The sequence below is a fragment of the Petromyzon marinus genome, chromosome 39 (genome assembly GCF_048934315.1).
Source record: "Petromyzon marinus isolate PM22_M1 ecotype Great Lakes invasive population chromosome 39, UKy_Petmar_22M1.pri1.0, whole genome shotgun sequence".
Classification (NCBI taxonomy): domain Eukaryota; kingdom Metazoa; phylum Chordata; class Hyperoartia; order Petromyzontiformes; family Petromyzontidae; genus Petromyzon; species Petromyzon marinus.
This window is the reverse complement of record NC_133705.1, coordinates 17,574,688-17,602,293: the sequence shown is the minus strand read 5'-3', so window position 1 is coordinate 17,602,293 and position 27,606 is coordinate 17,574,688. Positions and strand designations below refer to the sequence as shown.

The following is a 27,606-nucleotide window of genomic DNA, read 5'->3' as shown; positions in this document are numbered from 1 at the left end:
CGACCATGTCAATGGCTTGACTTAACCCCAGAACCAAGTGATTTTCAGACAACTGCAGGATTTGTGATGGGTACATTTGGTTATTTTGCCCAAAGTTAAAGTTTCATGTTTTCAGTAAAACATTTTTGGTCACAAATTCACAAAACACAGAGGGCTTCTACCTTGCGGCCCAAGGATCCCAGCACACGCCCGTCGACCAGCTGGGAGTGGAAGACCTGCGCGTACTGGGGCAGCCCCACGTCCCGCAGCCACGTCTTGGCCACCCAGTGGTGGTCCAACTCGGACGCTCGCGACAGACAGCACCGGCTGGGGCCCACCAATACCAGCAGGGAGAGAATGATAGCATGCACAAGCACGGCACGTGCACGGACACACAACTACGTGCAGAAGAAAAATATAAAAATTGCTTCCTCCCATATCTGTCCCTCCAAAAAAAGGTTTTTTACACATCCCATCAGCCACACCGCCTTCTGGCAAAGCATAATTTTAGCAGCAGTGGTTAAATACAAGTAATCTCTGGACCTGGACTAATTTTTACACTCAGCGTCTTAGCAGCAGTCAAGCCTGTTTGATCTGATGCAAAAATCTCGCAGTTCATCAGCATTGGTTCAAGCAAGCCTGACTGCCGATCAGACACTGAATGTCGAAACCAGTCCATGATTATTTCTTATTATAAATTACGAGCAGTTTGGACACACTGGAAGATGTAATGAGTATAAGAGACAAAGGGAGCTAAATCAGGACTAGAGCAACTGTGATTCAACACCTGCTATCCTGCTCCGCCTGCCGATAGTCTTCGATAGCGAGACGCAACTTGCGCTTGTGCAGAGGATTAGCGACCCCCAGTGCCTTCTCCAGCTCCTCATCGGACAGCCCCAGCAGAACCTGCCGGCAATGAGAGGCATCGCTGAGAGGAAGCGAGCAACAAGTGATGGCCGGTGACAAGTGGTGGCAGGAAGTAGCCAATAAAATACACGCAGCTCATGGACGCCGAGCCTGCGTGACTGGGGACCTGTCGGTGCACGCAAGTCCGAGTCAATTTGTGGGCTCATGTCTCCACATAAAACTACACGTTCACTCGCTTGCATGTGAATGTGTCTGGACATACACACATACAAGTGCTTGTTATTACGCTTGTTGAACTAGGAAAGCCTCACTGAGTCTCAAGACTACTTTCAGGAGGGTCCTGCTAAGTTTTCAGGTTCGCGATTGCTGTGTTTCCCAATCAAGCAATTTGTAATTTGCGGTGAAATGAAAAAAATGTGGACCATGATGGCAGCACCCATGGCCTAATGTTTTTTAATGACGTCATGGGACCTTTAACGTCCACTGTGAAGCAGGCGATGCGCAATATTAAATGGCAAATAGGCAGCACCATAGTATAACCAGGGTGGCCTGCCGAATTCAAGCCACGAATCTCTGCAACAAGTGGCACACACGCCACAGCTGAGCTACATGGTGCGTATCCATGTGCGCATGAGCATTTAAAAAATTAGAATATGCAAACACGCGTAATTACTCGTGTCTTCTAACACGTACTTAGACGTGCATGTATGAAAGTGTTTCACGAGGTCAGAAATCAATGACACCTCACTCGTGCAGAACGCGCGTGTGCCCACGTTTGCTTTATACAGGGGCAGGTTAGTGAATTTTTACTGCTTGCCACCTTCTCCTCCCCCACAGTATCTGACGTGCATCTCTTGTAGCGTCCTCAAGAAAAATCAGAGGTGGTTTGCAGAATATATCGCAAGTGAGAGACAATGCGATGTGTTGAGTAATAATCACAATCCTTTAAAAACATGATCCCCGATGTCCAATTCATTGTCTGTTACTCCTCTAATTGTAAATGCACGCCTGATCTAATCTAATTCACTTCAGGCAATATTTATGTGGGGCGATTAAAATTTTTATTGAAAATCGAGCAGCATATTAAAAGTTCAGCGGCAGTTTGTGTCTAAAGCTCCTCTGCCAATCGCCCTTCCCATTCGTCTGTGTATCAACTGAATGACTGTACGGCGGGCCGCGGGGTGCCAGGGTGATTATGAATCGCTACGCTGCAAGCACGTGCCGGTGTGGTTCTTGCCGTGTCTACCTTGCCACTCTTTATGTTCTCCCGGCAGTGTTTTCCGTACATAGGCATGGACATGTTGAGCTCCAGCCATGCCAGGATGGTGTCCGACTTCCAGCGAGACATGGCTGTCACCTGTGGGACCACACACCAATGTTGAGATCCTAAACCAGGTGATGCTGTAGGGCCAAGGTCAATTGCAATCAGCACTTCACTGGCCCACCACTCCACTGTCAAATAAGCATTGAGGAGGTGCTCATCTCCCGTTTACAGCCCTGAGCCATTGCCGGAAATTCCTCATTCTTATGCCTATCCAGGAGGCCTGGCTTGGGGCAATGGCTCACAATACCTGGAGAAACATTCAAAATGGTCCAATTGATGGCTTAGCGGTGACGATGGTGGTGGCAGATCTATCGATAGGACAACCACTGTTGACTTACGCACAATTTGGAACCTATTTTTATCGATCCTGGAAGGATGATGGGCCAAATTAATCTCTAACCAGGATATGAACTTGCAACCTTATGATTGCGAGCCACTCGCTCTATTGCTGAACCACCGGGCCACCAGGCCTCTCATCTAACAGCATTGCTGCACGTACACCAGCGCGTAGCTTAAACGTCGCACAGCCATGGGTTGTTCAAATGCACGTCACCCAGCAGCCAGCCACTTTTAACATTAATTCTGTGAATTTGAAAATTTCATATTGCGTGAGGTTCATTATGGTTTGTCCTTACGTCCAATATTTTTTTCCAGATATTGCCACTAGATGGTAGCAGGAATCGCATGTGAGTGTGGCGCACAAATAAACCCTACATTCGCGGCTCAGATTATAGTTTTATTTTTAGCCAAGCGGGCCCCCTGATCGCAGCTGTCCTTATGTGGCACAAGGCAACGAAGAGTGGCCTGTGAGTGGGCATCAGGACGCTAAGAGGGCGCGATGATTGTGCTGTGCATCGTCCCAAGCGAATCACTTTCCGCTCATTTTTCTCATTTGGCGATGAGGACCATGACGCCGGTTGTATGTTGTGCCGAGCTGCCTGAAATGGCACACCGCTCTGTGCCGTGGGAGTTCTACCTTGCCAAATGTGCTGGGTCTTTTATGTTTGAACACAGTTGCTAAGCACAGAGGCCTAAAATGTCAAGCAGCTGGCAAACAACTCTCAAAGTTATAATAGGTAAGTGCAAACACGTTTATTTAATTGATTAAAGTTATTATAAGAGCTTGTAAAATAAGACAATGGGAGGGAATCTGTGATGAACTGTGTTTAGAATTTGATGCAAAATTATAAAAAGAAAAATTCTTGTTACTGAAAAACGAATCTGTAGAATCAACATGGAATGTTGTCATGGAGTGAGATTATGGAGTGAGATAATCGGATGAGGTCACTGAAAACAATCATGGTGGGGGGGGAGTTTACTGTGGATACAATCTCCGTACCCGGGCAGCCTCGGCCTGCTGCAGCTTAGTCACGGGATCTCCAGCGGATGCCCCCCCCAGCGCTCCGGGGAGTGTCCCAGTACACGGGGGGAGGAGAACGGCCTCGGGGTGCGCCAGAGGAAGCAGCCCGTGAGCTGGACTCGACTGCGGGGTCATCACTGTGCAGACAGCGACCATGCAGCAGTCAGAGCAACATCGATCGCTACTGCATAGTCGCTCAGTCACGTCTAGCTGTTGGGATACAGTCAAAGGGATTCCCTACTCAAGTGAACATCGAGTCGGTGCTCATCTCCTATTTACAGCCCTGAGCCAGTGGTTAAAAGTTCCACATTCCTATGGTGGAGACGAGGCTATCCAGAGGACAACCCCTGTTATCTTCCCCACAAAATCACATATTGTATTGATGCTGGAGGGAGTTTAGAGCTGAGCCAACCCTCAACCAGGATATGAAACCGCAACCTTCCGTCTGCGAGCCGCTAACTCTCCTACGGAGCCACCTGGCCGAGTCCATATATGAACAGTGCCTATCTGCATATGCATAGCCTTATTTTATTGTTAAAAGATTTAGATCTTGCACACTAAACCGAGTAGGACTCCGCAAATGATGGCTGTTCTACCTCCCCCATGGGGACTCGATAAAGTGCGACTGCCCACGAGGACCCAGCGAGGGTCCCTTCCTATAAACGTCTGGCAGTTCGCCCGCATTGGTTCAAGCGAGGCTGACCCTGCTGATGAGTCACTGAAAGTCAAAACCAGTCCAGAGATTGCTTGTATTAAACCCATGCTGAAATCATGCACTCCCAGAAGGCCATGTGGCTGATGAGATGTCAAAAAAACTTTCATTTTTCGTGCGGAGAGACAGACGTGAACGAGGCACTTAGTCTGTTTTTTTTTATTGTCACTTCGTATCTGCCACTGCGACTGCCGACCGCTGGCCGAGGCTGGGTGTGTGCGGGCGCCGGGTGGCGCCGGTACCTTCGTGGTGATAGGGCTCCGACTTGCGGCTGCGTCCTTTGCCCAGAATCATGGAGAATGTGCTCAGACGTTTCTTCTCCTTATCCCGGCCTGGCCCCAGTCCATTTAGCTCCTCCAGAGACTACAGTGAACAACAACACGTGGTTCCAGCCACGGCCACCAGAACAATCACAGCGTTTACTCAACGATGGGTTTTTAAAATTAAAATATTGAGACGAAACATCTAATTTGCAAACTTTTAGTGTTAATTGACACACATGTAGCAAATACGGTAGTATTGTTATCCGTGGCCGGGAATCAAACTCGGTTCGCCAGGTTCATAGTGCACCTCACTTTCATTTAGTCTTATAAAAAAACATATTAACATGGATCAAAAGGAAATTAAACTCAAGTGTCTGTACCACAGAGGTGTACTCAATTCGTGTCTCTGGTAGAATTGGTGATGATTGCCGTGGTGCCGATGGTGGTGATGCTGATAGTGATGATATTGTATTGTGGGGATTGTGATGATAGTGATGATGATGGTAATTGATGGTATTTTCACGTAAGGGCCATCCATTTAGTAGGTACTTGTCTGACAGCTGAATAAACTGAACCGTGCCTCATTTGAAGGCCAATGTCGACAACTTATTAATTATCGAGGCTTCACCCCCCCCACCCCCCCGTTTCCTATGCGTACGTAAATATTTCAGTAGACCCCCCATAAGCAAGCGTACGCATTTAGGTTAACCCCCCCTCACCCCTCCATGCGTACGTACTAAATGGATGGCCCCTAACTTGGTCATTCAAGTTGAGGCTGCAAAGGCCGTATTTACACAAAGCGCCTGAGCAATGGAGATGAGCCTTGCGACAATCAACAATGTCGGTTTCACTGATTGCATTCCAAGATCAGGACCTCACAGTGTTCATTGCTGGACTACACATCGATATCTAGCCCACATTCATTGTGATGGTTATACACCAACGACTGTCCATTTGCTCCTTTCCCTCTGCTGCCCCCGTGATCTCAACTCTACCTCCCCAGCCCCCTGCGCCAACTCCCTGCCCCTGTTCAAGGCAAGACTCAAAGCCTTCCTCTTCTCCTCTGCCAAGGACTGACTTGTCTCTCCTCTCAACAATACAGTATATGTAATAATACAATACATACACACCGTGTATACATACACACCGTATAAGTATTCCCCATGATGAACATGTCCCACTGTTATGCACGCCACCTTGACATGAAGTGTAGACGTAGATATAGATATATGAATCCACATTAAGATGTTATTGCATTCACTGTAATGGGCTTCACATGGACAGCTCGCCGGTATTGACACACAGGCTCACTGCAATGTCACCTGCAGGGCTCCCAAGTCAATGCAGAAATATTCACGTTGGATTTTTTTTTTTAAGTCAGCAGCCAGCATCAGTCACTGCTGCATGAAGCACTCCCCACAATCCATCTCCCTCCTGCGGAAGCTGATCTCATCGCTCCATACCCGCGGTGGTCTCACTCCATTCACAAAACACTTTAGTGTGGAGGAACAGATGTGGAAAGAGTATTGTCTGTTTATTTATTTTGTGCCTCGTGTCAGTAAGCTGAAGCATTTCAACAGAAGCACCTCCGATTAACAGGGTCAGCTACGTATGGTGAGAAAAATTCAATATGCATACGTAAAAAGAAGCTTTGGAAAAGCTGGGTGTGGGAAAAAAGCTTTTCCACCGATCACATTGCACTCACTCATGTGGGTCACGTGATAGCATTAACAGCACATCCATCTGGAAGTCACCCCGACCATGGCATCCCAATGAAATGGGGTTTAACGGCTGACATCCAAACGGCCAACCAGGGCTGAGGCTGAGACCCAGGAGGGTGCTGCTACGTTATCACAGCCGAAGGCGATGATTTGTGAGGTGTTTCCTCATCAAGTATATTTCTGCAGTGTAATTTTACAATTTGGTAAATTTGGACCATGACACCAGCCCACAATGGCCCACTCTTCTTCGAATAACACAACGGGACCTTTAACATCCACTGCGAGGTAGACAGCACGAGGCATTTATCCTAAACCCACCCACGGTATTAATCATGCATCACACCCCAACCTTGAAGTAAACACACAAGCACAGAACTCTTAATTTGATGTTTAATGTTATCAAGAAGGGACCGCACAACTTTTTTATATGGATGTGCAGCCTTTGTAGAAAGTTTTGCAATGGTAGTAAATGTGATCATTATCCCCAATGGAAAGCACCGGTGTTTATGTGGATCACAGTTCACACCGGATGATTGCATTATGCAGTGTTAAGAAACGTGTGAGGTTTATTCTACAAGTAGAGTAGTTCAAAGGCTGCGAACCTTTCTCCAGTATTTGGTTGAATTTTAAGTGGGCCACGTAACACGAAATTGGTCCAACTTGGAAGTCTAACTTTTTCTTTACTTTTGCACAGCACTCCATTTGTTTTGATCCCAGCTTAACAGTCCTCTCGTACACCTACTTGGGAGCAAATTGGATGTAAGTACCAATACATAATTATCATTAGTGACATTTTGGAGAATATAATTAACGAAATATATTTTTTATAATAATATATCGTTCGAAATACACTCCAAAAGGACATTCACAATTATTTTGTGTCATATATAGTTTAGTGTCAAACTAACATCCATGTCTAAAAGAGAGGGTCCTTGTCTCTAAGCATCTGGCAGTTCACCAGTATTCGTTCAAATATGCCTGACTGCTAATAAGACACGAAATGTAAAATCCGATCCAGTTTATTATTTTGAACCGATACTGCTAAAATGATGCACCCACAGTAGCCTATGCAGCTGATGGGACGTGTAAATCATTGTTGACCTCTTTTTGTGGGGGACCAGATATTGTATGCATATTGGGTGCCTGATTCATTGTTGAATTTTGGGTCGGATGTGTGTGTTTAAACCCTCCTTCACCCGACACAGCCATTTAATAAAGTTGGTTGCAAAAGCCTACACTGTTAAATATAGTGTGCTTACTAATTTAGTTAAACCGGAATAAATGGAAAACCCCTTCAGACCATAATAACCAAATATTGGGGTCTTGTGCATTCGACACAGATGGAACGTCTTGTGCTTAGAAATGTAATGTGCTCATTAAAAGTGAGCATTATTAACACTCTAGGGAGCACAGTTTCATCAGCGGTATTGTATAAACCCAGGAGAACATGCTAAGTAGTGAACATATTAGTAACCTAGAGCAATGGTAAACTCAACCAGAAACAGCTTTACCCATTTCACTCCCACAGAAGTGCATTTTGAGTCTCATCAAACGAGTACGCTTATATATCAGCTCATCCGCACCAATAAAACACCAGTGGTCAAGGAAGTTGTCAGCAAGAAAAACAAAATATTAGACGGTTGCTTTGCGATTACTGTCATGTGATGGACTTATACAAAATAAACGTGGCTCAGTAACTTGAAAGAGCAGCTGAAAACACTCAGGCTTTCAAAGAGGAGCGGGCAAATTGGCAGAGATGTAGACGACACCTTGTAACATATATCCACTTATTGACTCCATAGCTGCTGAAGCCAATATATTTACAACAAAAAATCCTACCCTGTGCAGAAAGTCAACCATTGGTTCAATGTTCCAGTCAAAAAGATGTGCAAGGAGACACCGGGAGCGATGTGAAAAGGGAAGAGGTGTCCCGAAGGTCAGGTCCACAGGAAGGTGAACTTTGAAGGCCCTGCCGTAGAGGGATGTCCAGAAGGCCCAAGGAAAGAGGCGTGTCCAGAAGAACGATGGGCAGGGGGCACCAGAAGTGACCAGCCGACACAAAGTCCAGCGATGAGGTCAGCTGCAGGCCCAGGCCACAGTTGTCTCTCCTGGTAGTGTCACCGGTGAAGGATTCCTCCTCAACCATCGCTGCTGCTGCCGCCCCTGAGCCTTCATCTCCCCTGGCTCCAATTCCGTGCTTGCTGCTACAATTCACCAACATAGAATAAGATAGGGCCTGTTGTTGGTTTGAGGACTCTGATGTGTTACGTGATGATGCCTTGAAAGCAGTTGGTGCCGTCAAGCATCAATAAGGTCAATTGTAAAATACAGCAGTGATAAAATACAACTGTCAAATAAATCACGACAGTTTACTATTCAACACAAACTACAAGACAACAAAGAATGTTTTTTCTTTCTAAAGTAATTTTAAGCTACACACTTTGAAAATGCAAAATGCTAGAATGATACTAAACACAAAGCAGTATCCAATAAGGAAATAACCTTTGCATGATAAATTGGTTGTCCAGGTAGTTATTTGGATAACTCACACTCCAGGTCATTCTTGCAAATGAGACTCGCCTTTTTAACACATAAGCTTTCGCGACCAATATCATCCAAAAACTTGTATTATGAGACCAGTCTTGTCTCTTCAGTTTTCACCTGGTTAAACAAAAAAATACTTGAAAACGTGATGTGTTGCATTCAAGCATAACTGTTTGGATGTGAACTTTGAAAGAAGAATCTTAGATTTTACATGTATTTGTTTAGGCTGCAACTCATCCTTTCCAATGTATTACACTGTACACGTCCATGTGTACAGTGCACAGCCTTCTGTCAATACACTACTGGATGAGGGGCTTCCCACGCTGATCAGTGCAGGTTGAAGGTGGGGAATATGCAGAGATGTGGGAGCAAAGAATTCGAGTGCAACAGATGCTGCTACACTGCCATCTGCAGCCCACAACGTGCACGCATGCGGCAACGCGTGAGACGTGCTGAGGAGGGGCAGATATGTCACGAAGGCGTAATGTCTGAAGATTTATTGTGACTTACATTATGCACGACGCTCATGATTATTTTGTGCTGTTTATTATATCACTTAGCAACGAACCAGGTCTCGTATGTAAGAGAAGGGTCCTTGCCTCTAAACATCTGGCAGTTCACCAGCATTTGTCCAAGTTTGCTTGTATTGAAACAATGCTGGTGACGTTATGCACTTGCAAAACACCGTGTGTGTCTGCTTGAACCAATGCTGAGTAACTGGCAGATGAGTATAAGCAAGGACCCTTTCATGGGACAAGCAGAGCTCACACCCTGAAAGCGAAGTCACATCTCTTTTAAATGCCGAGGCGGGCCGTGAAGGCCAACAAGGTCTTCTCTGCTTGGCCTCGAGATTGTCAGAATCAGAAAATTATATTTGTATAATTTAATATATCTTTTCATTAATGCAATATGTATTTTACAAATTTCGTTCCCATCAGTCTATTAACATCATTTCATTGCTACTCTCTCCCTCAGTTGCGCTGCTTCCAGTGCAGCTAATAAATTAGAGTTTTTATCCAATCAGATTTTCCACCCGTGCTGTCTCCGCCTCTCCGGGGGAAAAATCTACCCCGAGGCCTTCAGAATGTCGAGTGAATCCCCTCTGCTGTTGAATCAAATTAAAACGATGTTCTCACGACGTTTCGACCATAACTCAAACGGTCATCTTCAGGTGTGTTGGTTTGCATACATTTATTTTTAAACGGCGCATTTATTTATTTATAAAAAAACGTTAGCGCCGTTTAAAAATACATTTATGCAAACCAACACACCTGAAGATGACCGTTTGAGTTATGGTCGAAACGTCGTGAGAATTTTTTATTGTTTTATATATATTTTATTATTTTGTTGTTTCTCTTCAACGTGACTTTACCGAAAAAACTAAGAATATGAATTACTGCAGTCACGAAAGCTTTAAATCAAAATTTGAAAACGATGTTGTTGATTGTCATATTCTTTAACCAATCAGATTTCGAGTTTGCCTTGTTCGCTGTGTTCTTTGACACGCCAGAGCCTTCTAGCTGGCCTCGCCGCCTACATCATAATTTTTCGCGTGGCGTGATCGGAGGGCCAGTTAGCTAACTGAACTATTTGTGATGCAGCATCCTGTCATAATGCGTAATAGTGGAATATCGTTGATGGTTTCAGTCACGATGTATTCATGTCTCTGCAATTAGTGTATTGTAACTCTCATAGGCGTTGAGCTTCGTGTTAAATCACTTTATTCCATTCAATAAAGGTTACTATCACTGTGAATATGGGGTGGTTACGTCAAATGACAATAGTCTATAGCCCAAGTGACATGGGGAGGTTATTCGAAGGCGGTTTAATTGTGGGAGGACAGCACTGAAGGCCTGGGTGTAAAATACACAGCCCGCCACTGTTTAAACGTTCCCAGAGATGGGCTCACCATCCTTATACTGCATCTTGAGTAAATGCGTTCCCTTTTGTTGGCAAGACTCAATAGTGTCAATGGCTCGTATAAAAACTCAGTTTGAGTTCAGCATCAAAATCCACGACGATCACCACACTCAGCAACCACCGACAAGTTGTGGTGAGATAAGGGGATCAGCAATGCATCTGTTCCACACCAGGTGGGTGCAATACAAAGCAGCCACCCAAGCTGCCTGGCATCCTTTGACACTTATCATACAAGTTATGAGCCATTCTCCACCCAAAGTTGGGTGATTGCGCGTTGTGATCTCACACTGCTACTTCTAAATGGCCTTAAATTTACGTGGAAATTTCCATAAATGTAACTTATGGCCATCTTTTGAATCCTTTCCAATTACAGTTGAAATCATTCATATATTTGCCCTGTTAATCTGTCTGTAATGGTGCAGTAATGGTAACTGTAGTAAAGAGGATCCAATAAAATTGAAACTTTTAAGTTTGGGTGTGTTGTTAGGCACTTCATCTAGAGAATAGCAGCCAAATGGATCAAACCGTTGTCCAAAACTTGGCAACGAGAAAGCAGAGCTCGAGGGATTTCTATTTCCTGGCAAACGCTTTGCCATCATTACACGTGGCAATGTAAGAAGATGTCACATGGCATGTACTCGCCTCTTCCCCCAATATGTGATGTCATATCATACCATCAGGCACCATTCGACATCGCTGTGCGGTTTGGAACACAAGATCGTTATTGCTACTTAAAAACTATTGAGAACCATCACGTGCTGGGAAGTTTTACACAATCCATGCCTATGTATTATTTTTCTACCTTGTATTGTTTTATATATACAACTAGATTACTTTATGGGTTCCACATAAGCGTGTGTATCTGAACACACAGAAGTATCACAGTGCTAGAAATTAGACTTCAGTACCTTGGGATAACTTTTTTTTGTCCATTATTATCGGTATCCACGGCATCTTCTTTAAATCTTACAGTTGCAGCATCTGCAGGGTCACGGGAATGTGTGCAGAGTCTTTGTGGTAGGGTGACTTTTGCCAATCGGCAGTTCTCTAAAGGTAGAAGCTTCACAGTCGAACTACATCCAGTGAATGCAATTCCATTTGCCTGCCAGAGGCAAACGGCAGTGGCATTTAGGTGGGCAGGTGCAGTTCCTGCTGCAAACAAAAGGTGAATGTGACGTTCGGCAAGAATTTAGGAGAAATCCTCAACACCACACTATCGGCAAGGAAGGAAGTCCATGGTTTAGAGGATTAGCCAACAGCACCTGAAGCTCCTCGATCCTCCTGACTGACATAATGGAAACCAGAAAGAGAACCTTCAGCTTCAACAGGCGCTCCGAAATCCTGGTCATTGGCTCAAATGACGGTCTTGTTAGAGCACGAACCGCAGATCCACGGAGTGACGGATACTGAATACCGGAGCGACGAACACCAGAGTGACGGATACCGAATACCAGTGACAGATACCGGATACCAGATGCCGGATTGACATACCAGAGTGACGGATACCAGAGTGATGAATACAGGAGTGATGGATACAGGAGTGATGGATACAGGAGTGATGGATACAGGAGTGATGGATACCGGAGTGATGGATACAGGAGTGATGGATACCGGAGTGATGGATACTGGATACTGGCGAGGATGTGCAGAGGTTAACGTCCATTGGTATAACCTTCCATTGCAGCTGTTCAAATACCCCGGAGTTGAGAGTCCACTCTCCGGGGCAAGTCATCCTCGGCTTAGTGTGTCCAATACGACATTTTCCATCCCAGCCTGCGGAAACTTCTGTCATGACACGGCCCAGTACAGCAGTTCTTCTGCCTCCATCAGTGCAGTAGTGGAACCATGGGGACTCCTGACAGATAATGTGTTGCTGCACCGGGTCAGGAAGGATTTCCGATAGGACTGCTCATTAAAGTGCCACATGGCGAGGTAAATGGCACAGAGCTGGAGAAAGTTGATCTTCCCCTTCGTGCGAGGAGGCCATTTGCCCTGCACCGGAATTCTGTGCAAGTGGGCGTCCCAGCCCCACGCACTGGCGTTGGTTTTCAACATCAAGTCCGGGGCTGCATCCCCCAGGGAAAGAGCCCCCTGCGCGTTTGAAGGGCTCGTTTACCATGGCAAGCTGTCAGTAGCCTGACTGGCAATCTTCACCCTCTGATCGAGGCTGCTGTGTTTGGGATCCCAGCAGAGACATAAGGTCCCACCGCAGAGGTCTCATGCGCAGAATTGCCCACGGTGGTCGATGCCACATGCTGGATCGATCTGAGCTTGATCCCTCGTGCTGCCTGCGCGCGACTACAATGACGCGTATGTTGCCATGGCGACTGAGTGTTCGATCGCTGCAAGATGGCGATTCCCGCCAGTGAGCATCACTGGCGGGAATCGCCATCTAACCCCGGGCACGCTCCCATGATGCACTGCGATCGCTACCTGGGACCCCCGCTGTGGCGGTATAGCCTGAGACTCGACTCAACGACTCAGAGGGTAGAACGCAGCCCCACAAGTTGGTGAAGCGGTGCCTCCACTCTCATCTTTCAAGAGGGAGCAGCTTGTTGCAACAAAGGAGACAAATCGTGTATGAAACCCAGACAAGCAAAGCATTGCTCGAGGGTGTCCCTTATCATGAGCTCTGCGTTGCATTTACAACACTTCGAACAGCGTTTCGCCAACATCAGAGTATTTATTTAGTTATTTCTAAAATGGCTACAGACAAACACTTAATTAGAGCAGCCGAGAGATAGCAATTTTACTTTAAAAGTATACAAAAGGGGGAAAAAGGAGAAAGTATATACAGATTTTGCTCCAAATATGCTCCCGGCTCTATTCTGTCATAATATCCTACCCAATTTGGCCTCTTTAATCTATATTTTGTATATTGGGCATGGCTTAATTAAGCCCCTAGGCTCCCACTCCTCGTGAGTGCAAAAATTAAGTGATGCACTATGGGTAAAGAGATATGGGACAGGAAGTGGGGAGATCGGGCACTAAGTACTCACACCAATGCCTTCTCTGCACACCTGTGCATGGACTTGTGGGAACTGCTAACGTGAGGTTACAGGAAGACGCTGAGGACACCAACAAAGATCCAGAAAAAGTACAGCACTGGAGGGGTGGTGGGGGGGGGGGGGTTCTAGTGCAGCGTGGGAACTCATGTCCAGGGAGCCACGCACGTGCAACACGGCATCAAACCCAGACGTGACGGTATCCACGGTGACGGTATCTAACAATAAACATTTTCAGAGTATTGGCAGCATTTGTAATACGGTACTGAAAGAAAGAACGCTATGTTTGGCACTAATGGAAGTTTTTAAATGTGCTTATGATGGGAAGCTTGAGTGGGATTTGTAAGCTGTGCTGCATTAGTTCACAGCATGAATACAAATAATACATTTACAACAATAATGTAATTTATTCATCCAATGAAAGCCAAACCGAGTCTCAAGAAACAATTTCAGGGGATACCTGCATTGGGCTGCTTGGCCAATTCCATGTAAGAGCATTTTGAGCGTGTGCTCACAAAATCTCCTTGCTAAGCTACCTCTCAGCTCAGCAGGTGTTGGAGGTTTACAAAACTGCATGGGACATCAACCATCATAATGTCAATAGTGCTGGATTACAAGCAGGAGCCACCACACCCAGCTGGAGAGACCAGCCAAAGCTATGTGGCTGATAACGAGTTAGCTACATCAACTATGTGGCTGCACTACACCATTCATCATGGGTCCATGTTTCTTGGCAGAAAGAGTCATAGTTTAAGACTATGCATGCAAGTGCGATGTACTTTAAAAGTAAGTTGTACGAGTGAACTTTTACTACAGGAAATGTATTTAATTTAATATGGATATAGGTTTGTGCACAGTGTTTTTATTTCTTCTGGAATGCATTGTTTTTGCTCTGATTTCTATTTGCCTCGTTGTTGTACTTTGATTTACGTAATTGCGTTCGTCACATTGGAGACCCAGAACACTCTTCCAAGTGAGACTCCTCCTGGTCGAGCTTTCGCCTGGTTTAGCAAAATAAACCCATAGTTTAAGAGAGGGGCTGTGCCTCAAGGGCGGTGGGGGGCGTCTTGCGCACGCTTACATTCGCCAGCGAGTGTGGGAGGCGTGCCGGGGAGCTGTGGTCGCTGGCCGTCACCGGGCGCACGCCGTCGGACGACGTCGTAATCTCCGACACAAGCGACGAACGGCGCGAATGCCCCACGCTGACCATGCCTGGGCAGTGAGAAGTGCAATACCACTATGTTAGCACCGTACACAGCACCAGCACAGCACATTAGCACCGTACACAGCACAGTACACAGGACGTCAGCACAGCACGTCAACACAGTACATAGCACCCGCAGCACAGCAGCAACACAGAACGTTAGCACCGTACACAGCACGTTAGCACAGCACGTCAGCACCGTACACAGCACAGCAGCAACAGAGCACGTCAGCAGAGTACATAGCACCAGCACAACACGTCAGCACAGCACACGTGGCTACACATGGTGTAGTTAAGAACACATTAATTTATCGTGAATATTACACTTGTTTACCCAGGAAAGGCTTGCAGAGTCTGAAGACCCTTGTTCAGGAGGGTCCAACAAGGTAGGCAATTTTTGCTCAAGCAGTTTTGCACCACAAAATGCTGAATAATTTGTAACGCGTGCATCTTTTTGCACAGAGGTGCGGAAAACCAGAGCAAATGGGAAGGCAGCCAGAACCGGTGCCCAAGCTCTACATAGTGGGTTTCCTCCAGGTACTCTGGTTTCCTCCAACACGTATTAACCCTCATTAATGGGGTTGGCCAAACACTTCAATATGGCACCACAAAGCTTGGAAAATTGTTGGTAGTGCTGCTTGTGGCTGCCTTCCCGCTCGTTTGCCGTTTCCCGCGGCTCCGTGCAAAAACCATGCGCGTCATAAATTCTCCGGGTGGTTTGAGATACCGTAGCCATGTCGCACAAACGATGTACGATACATAAAAAAAAATGTCATCGTGATCATCAGCTGTGAACGCTAGGGCACCCACCTTTCCTGTCCATGGTGGAGGCGCCCTGCGCGGTGGTCGCCGGGTGCTGGGGGTAGTGTCCCGACTGGGCTGCCGCGGCCACGTGCTGCGTACTGTTCTGCAGGCTCTTACGGATCGCTGCCGTGACCGTCTCGTGTGGCAGGGGCCACTCCGGGGAGTCCCCCGAGTCGGACGACGTCACGAGGGACTGCCGCTTGGACGAGTCCCTGCTCGCGGCCACCAGGGACTGCCTGGCCTGGAGGGACGATGACGAGCGCAACGTCACCCACCGTAACTGCCATGTGACTTGCTTGCTGACAAACCAGAGTCAACCGCTAGTTTTTACAACCCAACCCAAAACCTAACCTAAATATAAACAAATCTGCTCTAAAACTAAAAAATAAAAGGTTCAGTTGCCAGTTTAAATTGGTTCAAAATGTTTTTTTAGAAGAACTGTTCGTACGCCAGGGGACACATTTGCTGCGGTCCATGGTGTGGTTGCTGTCCGGTCGAGCCAACAGCTCGCGATGTGAAGACAGCAGAGTTAACTCCCTGGCTGGAGGTGACTTGGCTCACAATCGCTTTGTACCACTTCGTGGGAAAGTCAAGCATATAAGCACTGTAGATATACTGTACTCGCCACCGTTATGGGAATGTGGAATTTCCACCAGGGCTGTAAACAGGAGATGAGCACGACTATCTCAATGCTCACTGGAGTCGGAAATAACTTTGAATCAACCATAGAGTTGTCATCCTTATTACTGAAATATACCAAACTAAATTTATTATAGTGGGATATTTTCGTGCAGTCATTGTTGACAACACAAAGGAAATAAATATCTCCAGGAACAGCGAAAGCACAGGGCACGAACTGTAGCAGTTGTAACCAAGGACCCACGGGCACGGTTCCGGAATCTGAGCAGTCAGGGTGCTCCCTCTCTGATGGAAATCATGGGTCAGGCACCGCTAAGTTGGGGCTAAAACTCATTTTGTTTTACGCGTAGAAATGTCAGCTCCAAGCAGAAAGGTGACAAGCGCAAAATTGTTCCGTTCACTCAAACCAAAGGAATTTCACCGAGTTCAGCATGGCCATCACATAAATAGCGAAGCATGCAATGTATTAAGTCCGGTGAGGATTTGTCGACAACTTGTCAGCAACCAAACACGTAGAATGCTTGCACTAAAACACTACAAATTATTAAATAAAAAAAACTCAAGCATGCCTATTCAGCGCCGCACATGAATAATTATTTAACACCACGAATTGCTTTGAGTTCCTTTTTTCCCCCTGTAACCCTCATTATATGCATACACAAAATAAAATACATTTGCTACAAATAGTCTACTATTTATCTAATAATACAAATTTAATTCAAGCAGAGATTATGAAAAATGATTAAATGTAGATTAAACTGTGTATTGCTGCTGTGATGAATGAATGGAGCCAGCTTATACTGTATTCCTTACTTAACTAATGATCTTGTGAGAGGCCAACGTTCACGCTGATTAATTAATCAGCAGCTGTGTAAATACCCCCACTTGTCTGAATTTTCACGATGGCCCTGCATTGTATGTATGTTGGACTTCTTTTGCACTGTACGTAACCAACCGTGCTTCTGGTGTTTGTGCTGAGCACGCTGTGTTCAATATGCACTGTCTACACTTCCCCTCTTGTCGTGTGACCAGCTGTGTACCCCCCCCCAACTCCTGCATGGACCAGATGCTCTCTGGGAGAGCGTGCCACCGTACATGCGTAGATTTCTGGAATTTCTGAGACACCAGATAGACTTCACTCGTTATAATAATTTCAACTTATAACGTGCACAGCATTCACTCACTCTCAAAGAGAGAGAACGACTCCGAGACACGAGGAATCGCAGGCAAGCAGGAAAGCAGCCACGCAGTGAGTTGGTGCCAACAATTGCCCAAGCTCTGTGATCCTCAATATATTACAATGTTATCGGCCAATTAATGAGTGTTTAAATGTGGGAGGAAACTGGAGCCCCCGGAGTAAACCCACGTGTGCAAGGAAGAAACACTGCATCCCATACAGACAGAACAGGTGGAGATTTTTTTCTGTACCGCATTCATCTGACGAGCTCGCGGAAAGGACATTTCAAAACATTTCTGCAGTGATCCACCAAGCTTCGCTGCTGCCTCCAGTGCTGGACTACAGGCCACAAGCATAGCCACCACCGCCAAGGTACGGTATTGCATAACGTGGCACAGCAAGTGGCTTTTATAGCGCACTTATATAATTCTCAACACTAGATGATACGCAACACAACAATCATTCGAGTCATTGTGGATAGAAGTCGATAAGGACACAACTCGCCATCTTCTCATATTTGTTGCTCCATGTAAAAAAGTACTTTTAACACATCCCATCAGCCACACGGCCTTCAGGGAGTGCATTGGTTCAATATCTCAGCAGTCAGGCTTGCTTGAACCAATGCAAGTGAACTGCCAGATGTTTATAAACAAGAACCATTTCTGAAGGGATATCTAAAGAATCCTTACATTTGTTTCACGTGGCGGGACAGCTATGGGATATAGGCACAGGTGTCCGCTTATTGATGTTCTCCACGCTAGGGGGCAACGCATCCACAACTATTCCCATCTTACCACATCTTCCCTTGTTCGTAATCCATGTTCAAATAATTCAGTCAACCACGCTGCATCACAGAATATTTTAAAATATACTTTTCAATAAGGCCACACGATTTAATACTCTTCATCTTGGATTGAGTTGTTTGAATCTAGCCTGTTAGGGTTGGGGAAGCACACAAACAAGTAGCCATTTGAACCGAGTACGGACCATCAGAGCACACAGAAACCACAACGTACTCCACGGACTCTCACCACGGTTCACTGCTCACACGAGCGTTGAAGCAGTGCTCCTCTCCTATTTACAGCCCTGAGCCAGTGCTGGGAACTCCACATTCTTATGCCTAATGTAGAATTTCCACCACTGGCTCAAGGCTGTAAGTAGATGAGCACCAACTCAATACTCACTGAAGCAGGAATTCAATGCCTTTTCATACTGCAGGAGTGGGGCAAGGTACAGGCATGAAACGTAGTACCAAATCGGTAGTCTTGGTGTGATTCTGACTTGTAGTACACATAACTACTGGTGTATGTTAATTTATGTCTTTGTTTTGCTTTCGTGTGTGTGTTAAATCAAAGCTTACATTGGTAGCGGAGGCTCTGCTTCCATTGTGAAGAAACTGGTAATACACACACACGTACAGCAGCAGTATTTAATACACACATATACAGCAGCAGCAGCAGCATGTAATATTAAGGTATCGTGAAATAAACAAGGTAAACTTCACGTGAACCGGGCAGCGATGATCGAGGATGCATGCAAGGAGACGACGTGGTGACGACGTGGTGACGACGTGGTGAGACGTGGTGACGACGTGGTGATTAATCGCGCGTGTGCTCCCACGTGTCCACGTGCACACACAAACTCTCACAAAGGGCTGGCCTGGACATCCCGAGCAGGGCTTTGTCCTGGAAACTTAACTCTTACTCGATGCTGAATGTTTAAAATAACAGCAGCAACTGCAAAGTAACAATAATAATAATCACAGCATTAAATTTTGATTTAAAGCTTTCGTGACTGCAGGGATTCATATTCTTGGTTCTTTCGGTAAAGTTACGTAGAAGGGAAACAATAAAATAATAAAAATATAAAACAATAAAATTCTCACGACGTTTCGATTGCAACACAAGCAATCATCATCAGGTGTGAAAACCACAGCAAAAAAATTTTACATTTGAAATTTTCTTGCTGTGAAAGCCACAGCAAGAAAATTTTACATTTGAAATTTTCTTGCTGTGGTTTTCACACCTGATGATGACTGCTTGTGTTGCAGTCGAAACATCGTGAGAATTTTATTGTTTTATATTTTTATTATTTTGTTTCCCTTCTACGTGACTTTACCGAAAGAACCAAGAATATGAATCACAGCATTGTTGTGTTTGTTGTTGTATTATATTCCTGCATAGGGCAGCACAGCCAGGTTTCCGCTTCCAAGCTTGTGTACTGCATCTATTGACAAATAAAAATATCTTGCATCATTTTTGCCACTACGTATAGCTTACAGGTTGGATAACGCAGCCATGCTCTTTTCAGTTTAAACGGTGCAAACAACGTAGAAATAATGGTGGTCAGCAACGTTCACAAAATGTGTCAACTTCTAACGCGGGAAGTTGTGTAACGCGGGTAGAAGTGTAACGCGGGTAAATTGTGTAACGAAGGAGTTATTTGTGTCCACGGACCGCCGCGTTATAACGGGCTTGAAATACAACATTGTTCAATGTGGTGTTGTATCTGATGTAATAGTTAGGTGGCTTTGCACCATTTTTAACATTACAGTGGAAAATAGCAACAAATTTAGTTTTTGGGCCTTCTAAGTAATTTTAATAAAATTCAGGTTTACGAGCCCTCGTGAACTTTTCCAAGTATCCAAGAATGACACTGAAATCCAAGCTGGCAGATATTGATGATAATAACAGTGTATCACTCACTCTCTCTGAATAGTAATCTACACAGTCAAACCACATGGTGCAATGCACCCAAAAACATGCATCTTCTGACTCTGAGGAACCTCAAGCATTCCTTGCAGCAGTTGGCCTTTCAGTTTGGTCTTGTTGACAAGTTTCTTGAAGCATTGGAAGCGAGTCACATACAGAGAGTGATGGTCAGATAGCTTGGGCAGGGGAGCTCTAGAATCCTCAACATGTTCGATGTATCTGGTGCCCTCTACAAATGCTCCGGACTGAGTCAGGTTTTCAAATGTTCTTGATGGTTCTTGTTTTAATTCCCTAGCGTGACTTCAATACTTATTTCTCACTTTTACCCGGCAATATAAAATTTTATTTCCCTTTTATTTCAATTAGGCCTCTTACAGAATATCTACACAAAAGATAAGCATAGTACTCTTTGTTTTTTCAGTAAAGTCATGTAGGTAAAATAAAAAATATAATAAAAGAAAACAACTAAATTAAATCACGAAGTTTCGGAGGCAACACAAGCTTCCGTATTCAGGTGGAACAGACACAACAAATTTTGCTGTATCAAGTGAACAGCTCTGGGACACCCGAGCTTATATACAGGTTAAGGGGGGGGGCAGGAAGAGACGTGGGTGGGGAGGGATAAGTTATGCCGCCTTTTGTTATGCTGCAGGGGGTTCGGGGAGAACGATGGCGTGCTGCACGAGAGCAAGCACCATCCTGGTAGAAACGGAAACGGCTGTACAATTATCAGCCAGCTAACGTTTGACTTGGTTGATGACATCTTTCCAAAAGTTGCTCAATTTGAAACCATCCTCTCAGTTGAAGTTGTGTCTATGTTTGTATATCTGGATGGCTTCATGGACAGATCTTTGGTAATAACCGGGAGGTTTGCATAGTACTTTGGTATCAGAGAAAATAATGTCATGAGAACCCGCTGTGTTGAAACAATGATCAGCCACGGTCGAAGAATTTGTTCTGCCGTGTTTCAAATCTGATTTGTGCTCGCTAATTCGGTCAGAAATATGTCGTTTCGTCTCCCCGATATAGCAATCACCACAGGTACAACTCAATTTGTAAACACCGGGGTACTGTAGAGAGAATTTGTGAAGATCACCCTTGTCATTTTCTTATTCACAGAAGATGCACTTTTAAATGTTAAATGACTGGCATTTACTGGCCTTACTGGATCCTAAACAGCATGATTTATGACGGCAAGCATGATGGGTGGCAAAATTGTCTACGCTTTCACCACTTTCAAAACAAAGCTTAACGGGAAGGGCATCGATGGCCCAGATCTGTGCTATATTTGTCAAGAATGATGTGTGGACATCTTTATTGTCACTCATTGGAGGGGTGTTCAAGTGGCATTTCAAAGGTTCAGCAGTGTCTTGCTGTCCAAAGAACGCAACAATTGCAGTCTAAATCAATCGTGTGTCACCATGGTGAAAACATTCACAACTTATATACAAACAAGAATGGACACACAAGAAACAAGTCTACTCATTTCTGTCACTGAAAAAAATATTATACAATGGAGTGTATTAAATGTGCAGCTCTGGCTCACTTCTTATCACTCTTACAAGATGGATTACACCGCTTAATCTTGCTTGAGGCTCTTCAGAGTCATAATAACATTGTTTAACTGCATGCACCATGTGGCTTTACTGTGTAGTGTCAGTATTCAAAGAGCAATTTAGTGATAAACTATAACTTTACCATCAATATCGGGCACCATCTTGGATTTCAGTGCATATTTGGATACTAGACAACATGCAGGAGAGCCCCGAACCTGAATTTGAATATAATGACTTGAAAGACCCACAAAAGCAGGTTGGTAATTATGTCCACCCAGTAACAGTAATTCTCCTAAGCCACCTACAGATGTGTTTTACATTTGCATCGTCTTGGTCCGTTTTAGAGTTGAATGATGGACTAAGGTATGTCTGTGTATCAGAGTGCATGTGTACGTGTGTGTGTGTGGGGAGTGGTAATGTATCGGTGAGCGTGCTGCGTTACGAGCCCGGCAACCCGAGTTAGATTTCCACTCACGGCCAACACCAGTGACAATTATACGAACCCGTCCTGGGCCTCCCCTAGGTCGACTCAACCTCAAATTAGTACCTTGTGAGGTATGTAAAAATTGCCACTTGGGAGACAAAGGTAGCTGGACATGGTGCTGGCCACTCACCACCCCATATGCCATACCGGCCTTCATAGGTGCTCACTAACAGCACTTGCCCCAACAGTCTGGTAAGGCTATATACGGGGGATCCTTGTGTGCGAGCGGTACCATCGTGAGCTCCGCTTCGAGCTCTTTGATGCGGTTGTCCCGCGCGTCGAGTTGCGCGCGCAGCGCGAGCGAGCGGTCCGTAGTCTCCCGAGCGCGTCTCAAGATCTCCCACTTCTCACGATCCGAGCTCTCCCGCTCCACAATCAAGGCCCGAGTGGCTTCCTCATTCTCCTGCCACAATAAATAAAGAGTCAGCCAATAACGCCTCCTTCCCATGTCTGTTCCTCCACATGAAAATATAAGTATTTTGTACATATATTGGCTGTACAATGGGAAATTAGGTACTAAACTGGGTTGTGATCAGACGTTTACAGGAAAGAGGCCACGCAAACCTTGCGGTGTAGCTCATAGTTGCGGATGAAAGTGCGCAGTTGGTCCTCCTTCTCGTCCAGAGTGCTGTACAGCTGCTTCATCTGGCTCACCAAGTCGCCCTTCTCCTCACGCAGCCTCCGCCGGTCCGCCTTCATGGCTGCACAAACAGGAGCAGCGTCGGCCATGGCTGAGGCAAAAACTCAACAGTCATCAATGCCACTGCGGCTTTAGAAATAAAAATATATAATAGGCAACGTTTCAGGCAAAGGCCCTTCTTGCCATTGTCAGAAAGGCAATTGCTTCAAAACGTCGCCGATTATAAATCACAGCGTCATTGACGACTGTGGTGAGCATTCGCAATGTGTCCTTGTGCAACACTGCCAATGCAGCATCAACAAATAATGTTTAATTATGGCTGAGACAACCTAGTGTGCCTACTGATTGGCGTAAAATTCACAGAAACAGTAAACATAGCAATAGCAGAGCGATGAGCAGGAGACTGACTGCCGCTGAGCGAGTGACCAGAGTCATAAATCATCCCGACTGCTCTGCTCTCGACTCTACCCGGCGCTGCGAGGTAAGAACCGGGTGCCCCACCCCAGTTATGCCACCCGTAATGACTGACAACCACTGAAATTGTCTGAAATCCACTATTTTAATTGCTATGATTCTAATCACCATTTCTGGAATTAATCATGTGAATTGGGGCTATTAATGTAGTCATATAACCACAGGACATAGAATATGGTAAATTAAAAGTAAACAATCTTCATTGTATCAATATGGAATGTGAACATTCAAAAAGACACAAAGTTCAAGTGTACAATGTTGTCATGTTTTCAAGTTTTAATACAATGCCTGGTGTTTTAAAATGTGGCTCAGCGGGACAGCAAACAGCTCACAATCGCACCATAACGAGAATTCAAATCCTGATTAGGAGTTGCTTCAGCCCATCATCCCTCCAGGGACAAAAAAGTGAGAACCACTTTGTGGCGAAGTCAACAGTGGTTGTTCTATAGACTCGCCCCCGCCATGAAATGTGGAATTTCCACCACTAGCTCAGGGCTGTAAATAATCGATGAGCACCAATGCCTCAATGTTCACTAGAGTAGGAAATTATGGACTGTTGTTGGCCTGTTAGGGGACAGGAGGCTGTGGAATTATTCTCCAGGTCTGAATCATTTTTTCTGCCATGTCCAATGCAAGCTCTGCAGGTTTTCATTGACCTCCGCAACTCTTTATGTAACCTTCCGTTAGCCACGTGCCGCTGTAGGTCAATGCACCCATTTCGATGTCCGTGCATGCCCAAGGAGAACTCTGGATGTTGAACCATAATCGGTCAACCAGTAATAATTTTCTGAAGATTGATGATTTCAAAAGTCAGCAATCGGTAATCAATTCACGTTGAATATTAGTACGTGTGAAAATGTTTTCTTAAGAAGAATGATAATCGGCAACAATGCAGCTCTGCAATTACTTGCTCACACCACTGCTGGGTATTTGGTCTCTTTGTTGACCAGACGCGACTTGCCAATCAACATAACCAGTGTATCCAATTATCCTGCTGGCTGGAGAGAGGCAGCGAGTAATTTGAAAAACTTATCGAATCGGTGACCTCTGGATTGCAAGCCCATCCAGTGCCCTAGCCATTATTGCCCAGGCAGCCACGTTTGTCTCCAATTCTAAAAGGTGAACCGTTTTACGTTTGTTGCTGGAGAAATTTGTCCCTGGCTTTTTTCCCACGCGACTTTCAAGCGAAATATGATTTCAGCAACAAAGCCGCTCCGTGCGCCGCTCGCCACGCGCTTTACCTTGCAGCGCCTCCTTGGCCCGCGCGAGTTCGTTCTCCTTCTGCGTGAGCTGCACCACGAGCTGCGTGCCGGGCAGCGCGAGGGCCACAGGCTCCACGGGGGAGCCCCCCCCTCGCGGTGGGGGGTACTGCTCGCACGGCGGGACCACTCCTCGACAGTCCTCGAGCTCGGCAAGCAGCAACCGGTTGACCTCCTCACTCCTGGCGATCTCCACTCGCAAACGCTCCACCTCCTTTTGAAGGTACACTGCGAAGAGACGCACCATGCAGCACCACCGCTCACAGTGATCACCTCGCATGGCCTTCGAGACCTTGCAGCTGCACGGAGGGCAGGAATCGTACGTATACGGGCGTGGCTTATGTACGTCCCATCTGAGAACAACAAAGCAAATGTACTCGCTTTATGGTGTTAGAGCCCCAAGCTAGTGGTGGGCCTCTACATTCCTACGGTGGGGCTGAGTTAATCCACAGGACAACCATTAAACCATTGATGTCCTCACAATGTGGTACCTACTTGATCGACCACAGACGGATGATTGGCTGTGTCAATACTAAACAGGATTTGAACTTGCAACCTTCCAAATGCGAGCCAATTGCTGTACTACTGAGCCACCTGGCTGGCTGAGAACAGTTATAGTGGCAATGTTTTGCCTACTCTGCACAAGTTCCGTGGTCCTGTGGAAGGCAGCAATGACGTAAAAAACCTGTGATATTTCCAATGCTGCTGTGTTCACTTATCCTGCGTGTGCCAATACCTGAGAGAGAGGAAGTTTGGAGTATTAGTCCGAATCTACCTCAACTGGAAACATTGACGGTGCTGACACTACTTCACCTACATCATGAGACCTCTTTTGCCAGTACCAATATATAATAGGGTTATATTCTTAGTTTTTTCGGTAAAGTCACGTTGAAGAGAAACAACAAAATAAAAAACTAAGAATATGAATTACTGCAGTCACGAAAGCTTTAAATCAAAATATATAATAGGGTTTTCCCCTTTTTTCTGGCAACAAAACTGAAACCTTTTGACGAGGATTCATGTCTGCATTAACCCCAATACCTGCAGTCAAAATGCAAACAAAAAACATACTATGATAATACAGTGAGGGAAAAAAGTATTTGATCCCCTCCTGATTTTGTACGTTTGCCCACTGACAAAGAAATGATCAGTCTATAATTTTAATGGTAGGTTTATTTGAAAAGTGAGAGACAGAAAAACAACAACAAAAATCCTGAAAAACGCATGTCAAAAATGTTATAAATTGATTTGCATTTTAATGAGGGAAATAAGTATTTAACCCCCTCTCAATCAGAAAGATTTCTGGCTCCCAGGTGTCTTTTATACAGGTAACGAGCTGAGATTAGGAGCACACTCTTAAAGGGAGTGCTCCTAATCTCAGCTTGTTACCTGTATAAAAGACACCTGTCCACAGAAACAATCAATCAATCAGATTCCAAACTCTCCACCATGGCCAAGACCAAAGAGCTCTCCAAGGATGTCAGGGACAAGATTGTAGACCTACACAAGGCTGGAATGGGCTGCAAGACCATTGCCAAGCAGCTTGGTGAGAAGGTGACAACAGTTGGTGCGAATATTCGCAAATGGAAGAAACACAAAAGAACTGTCAATCTCCCTCAGCCTGGGGCTCCATGCAAGATCTCACCTCGTGGAGTTGCAATGATCATGAGAATGGTGAGGAATCAGCCCAGAACTACACGGAGGTATCTTGTCATTGATCTCAAGGCAGCTGGGCACATAGTCACCAAGAAAACAATTGGTAATACACTACGCCGTGAAGGACTGAAATCCTGCAGCGCCCGCAAGGTTCCCCTGCTCAAGACAGCACATATACATGCCCGTCTGAAGTTTGCCAATAAACATCTGAATGATTCAGAGGACAACTGGGTGAAAGTGTTGTGGTCAGATGAGACCAAAATGGAGCTCTTTGGCATCAACTCAACTCGCCGTGTTCGGAGGAGGAGGAATGCTGCCTATGACCCCAAGAATACCATCCCCACCGTCAAACATGCAGGTGGAAACATTATGCTTTGGGGGTGTTTTTCTGCTAAGGGGACAGGACAACTTCACCGCATCAAAGGGACGATGGACGGGGCCCATGTACCGTCAAATCTTGGGTGAGAACCTCCTTCCCTCAGCCAGGGCATTGAAAATGGGTCGTGGATGGGTATTCCAGCATGACAATGACCCATAACACATGGCCAAGGCAACAAAAGAGTGGCTCAAGAAGAAGCACATTAAGGTCCTGGAGTGGCCTAGCCAGTCTCCAGACCTTAATCCCATAGAAAATCTGTGGAGGGAGCTGAAGGTTCGAGTTGCCAAACGTCAGCCTCGAAACCTTAATGACTTGGAGAAGATCTGCAAAGAGTAGTGGGACAAAATCCCTCCTGAGATGTGTGCAAACCTGGTGGCCAACTACAAGAAACGTCTGACCTCTGTGATTGCCAACAAGGGTTTTGCCACCAAGTACTAAGTCATGTTTTGCAGGGGTCAAATACTTATTTCCCTCATTACAATGCAAATAAATGCATAACATTTTTGACATGCATTTATCTGCATTTTTTTGTTGTTTTTCTGTCTCTCACTTTTCAAATAAACCTACCATTAAAATTATAGACTGATCATTTCTTTGTCAGTGGGCAAACGTACAAAATCAGCAGGGGATCAAATACTTTTTTCCCTCACTGTATATGCATTTCGATTTAAAGCTTTCGTGACTGCAAGGATTAATCTTCTTTGGTTCTTTCGGTAAAGTCCCGTAGAATGAGAATAAAATAATAAAATACAATAAGACAATAAAATTCTCACGACGTTTCGGCCACAACACAAGTAGCCTTCTTCAGGTGAAAGAACAGAACTGTCGGGACGACAGTGCTTTAATGAGTGCTGCTAAGATTCGTAGCATCTTTTAAGCTCGGTGAGAGGTGTGAAGCACCTTGACAAAGGAGTTTACATATCAAAGC

The 27,606-nt window shown here is 45.4% G+C and overlaps 1 protein-coding gene across 7 annotated transcripts in view; it reads right to left on the bottom strand.

The window, feature by feature from the left end:
- KAZN (kazrin, periplakin interacting protein) overlaps positions 1-27,606 on the bottom strand; it is a 94,407-nt gene that overhangs the window by 23,124 nt on the left and 43,677 nt on the right. For all 7 annotated transcript variants that reach the window (XM_032968132.2, XM_032968136.2, XM_032968134.2 and 4 more), the window contains exons 2-12: positions 24,626-24,871; positions 22,835-22,971; positions 22,503-22,673; positions 18,880-18,915; positions 15,710-15,944; positions 14,777-14,907; positions 4,485-4,605; positions 3,510-3,667; positions 2,093-2,203; positions 767-885; positions 162-306 (exon numbers count right to left, since the gene is read on the bottom strand). In XM_032968132.2, coding sequence (XP_032824023.2) covers positions 162-306; positions 767-885; positions 2,093-2,203; positions 3,510-3,667; positions 4,485-4,605; positions 14,777-14,907; positions 15,710-15,944; positions 18,880-18,915; positions 22,503-22,673; positions 22,835-22,971; positions 24,626-24,871 — 1,610 coding nt within the window. The remainder of the gene's footprint in view (positions 1-161; positions 307-766; positions 886-2,092; positions 2,204-3,509; positions 3,668-4,484; positions 4,606-14,776; positions 14,908-15,709; positions 15,945-18,879; positions 18,916-22,502; positions 22,674-22,834; positions 22,972-24,625; positions 24,872-27,606) is intronic.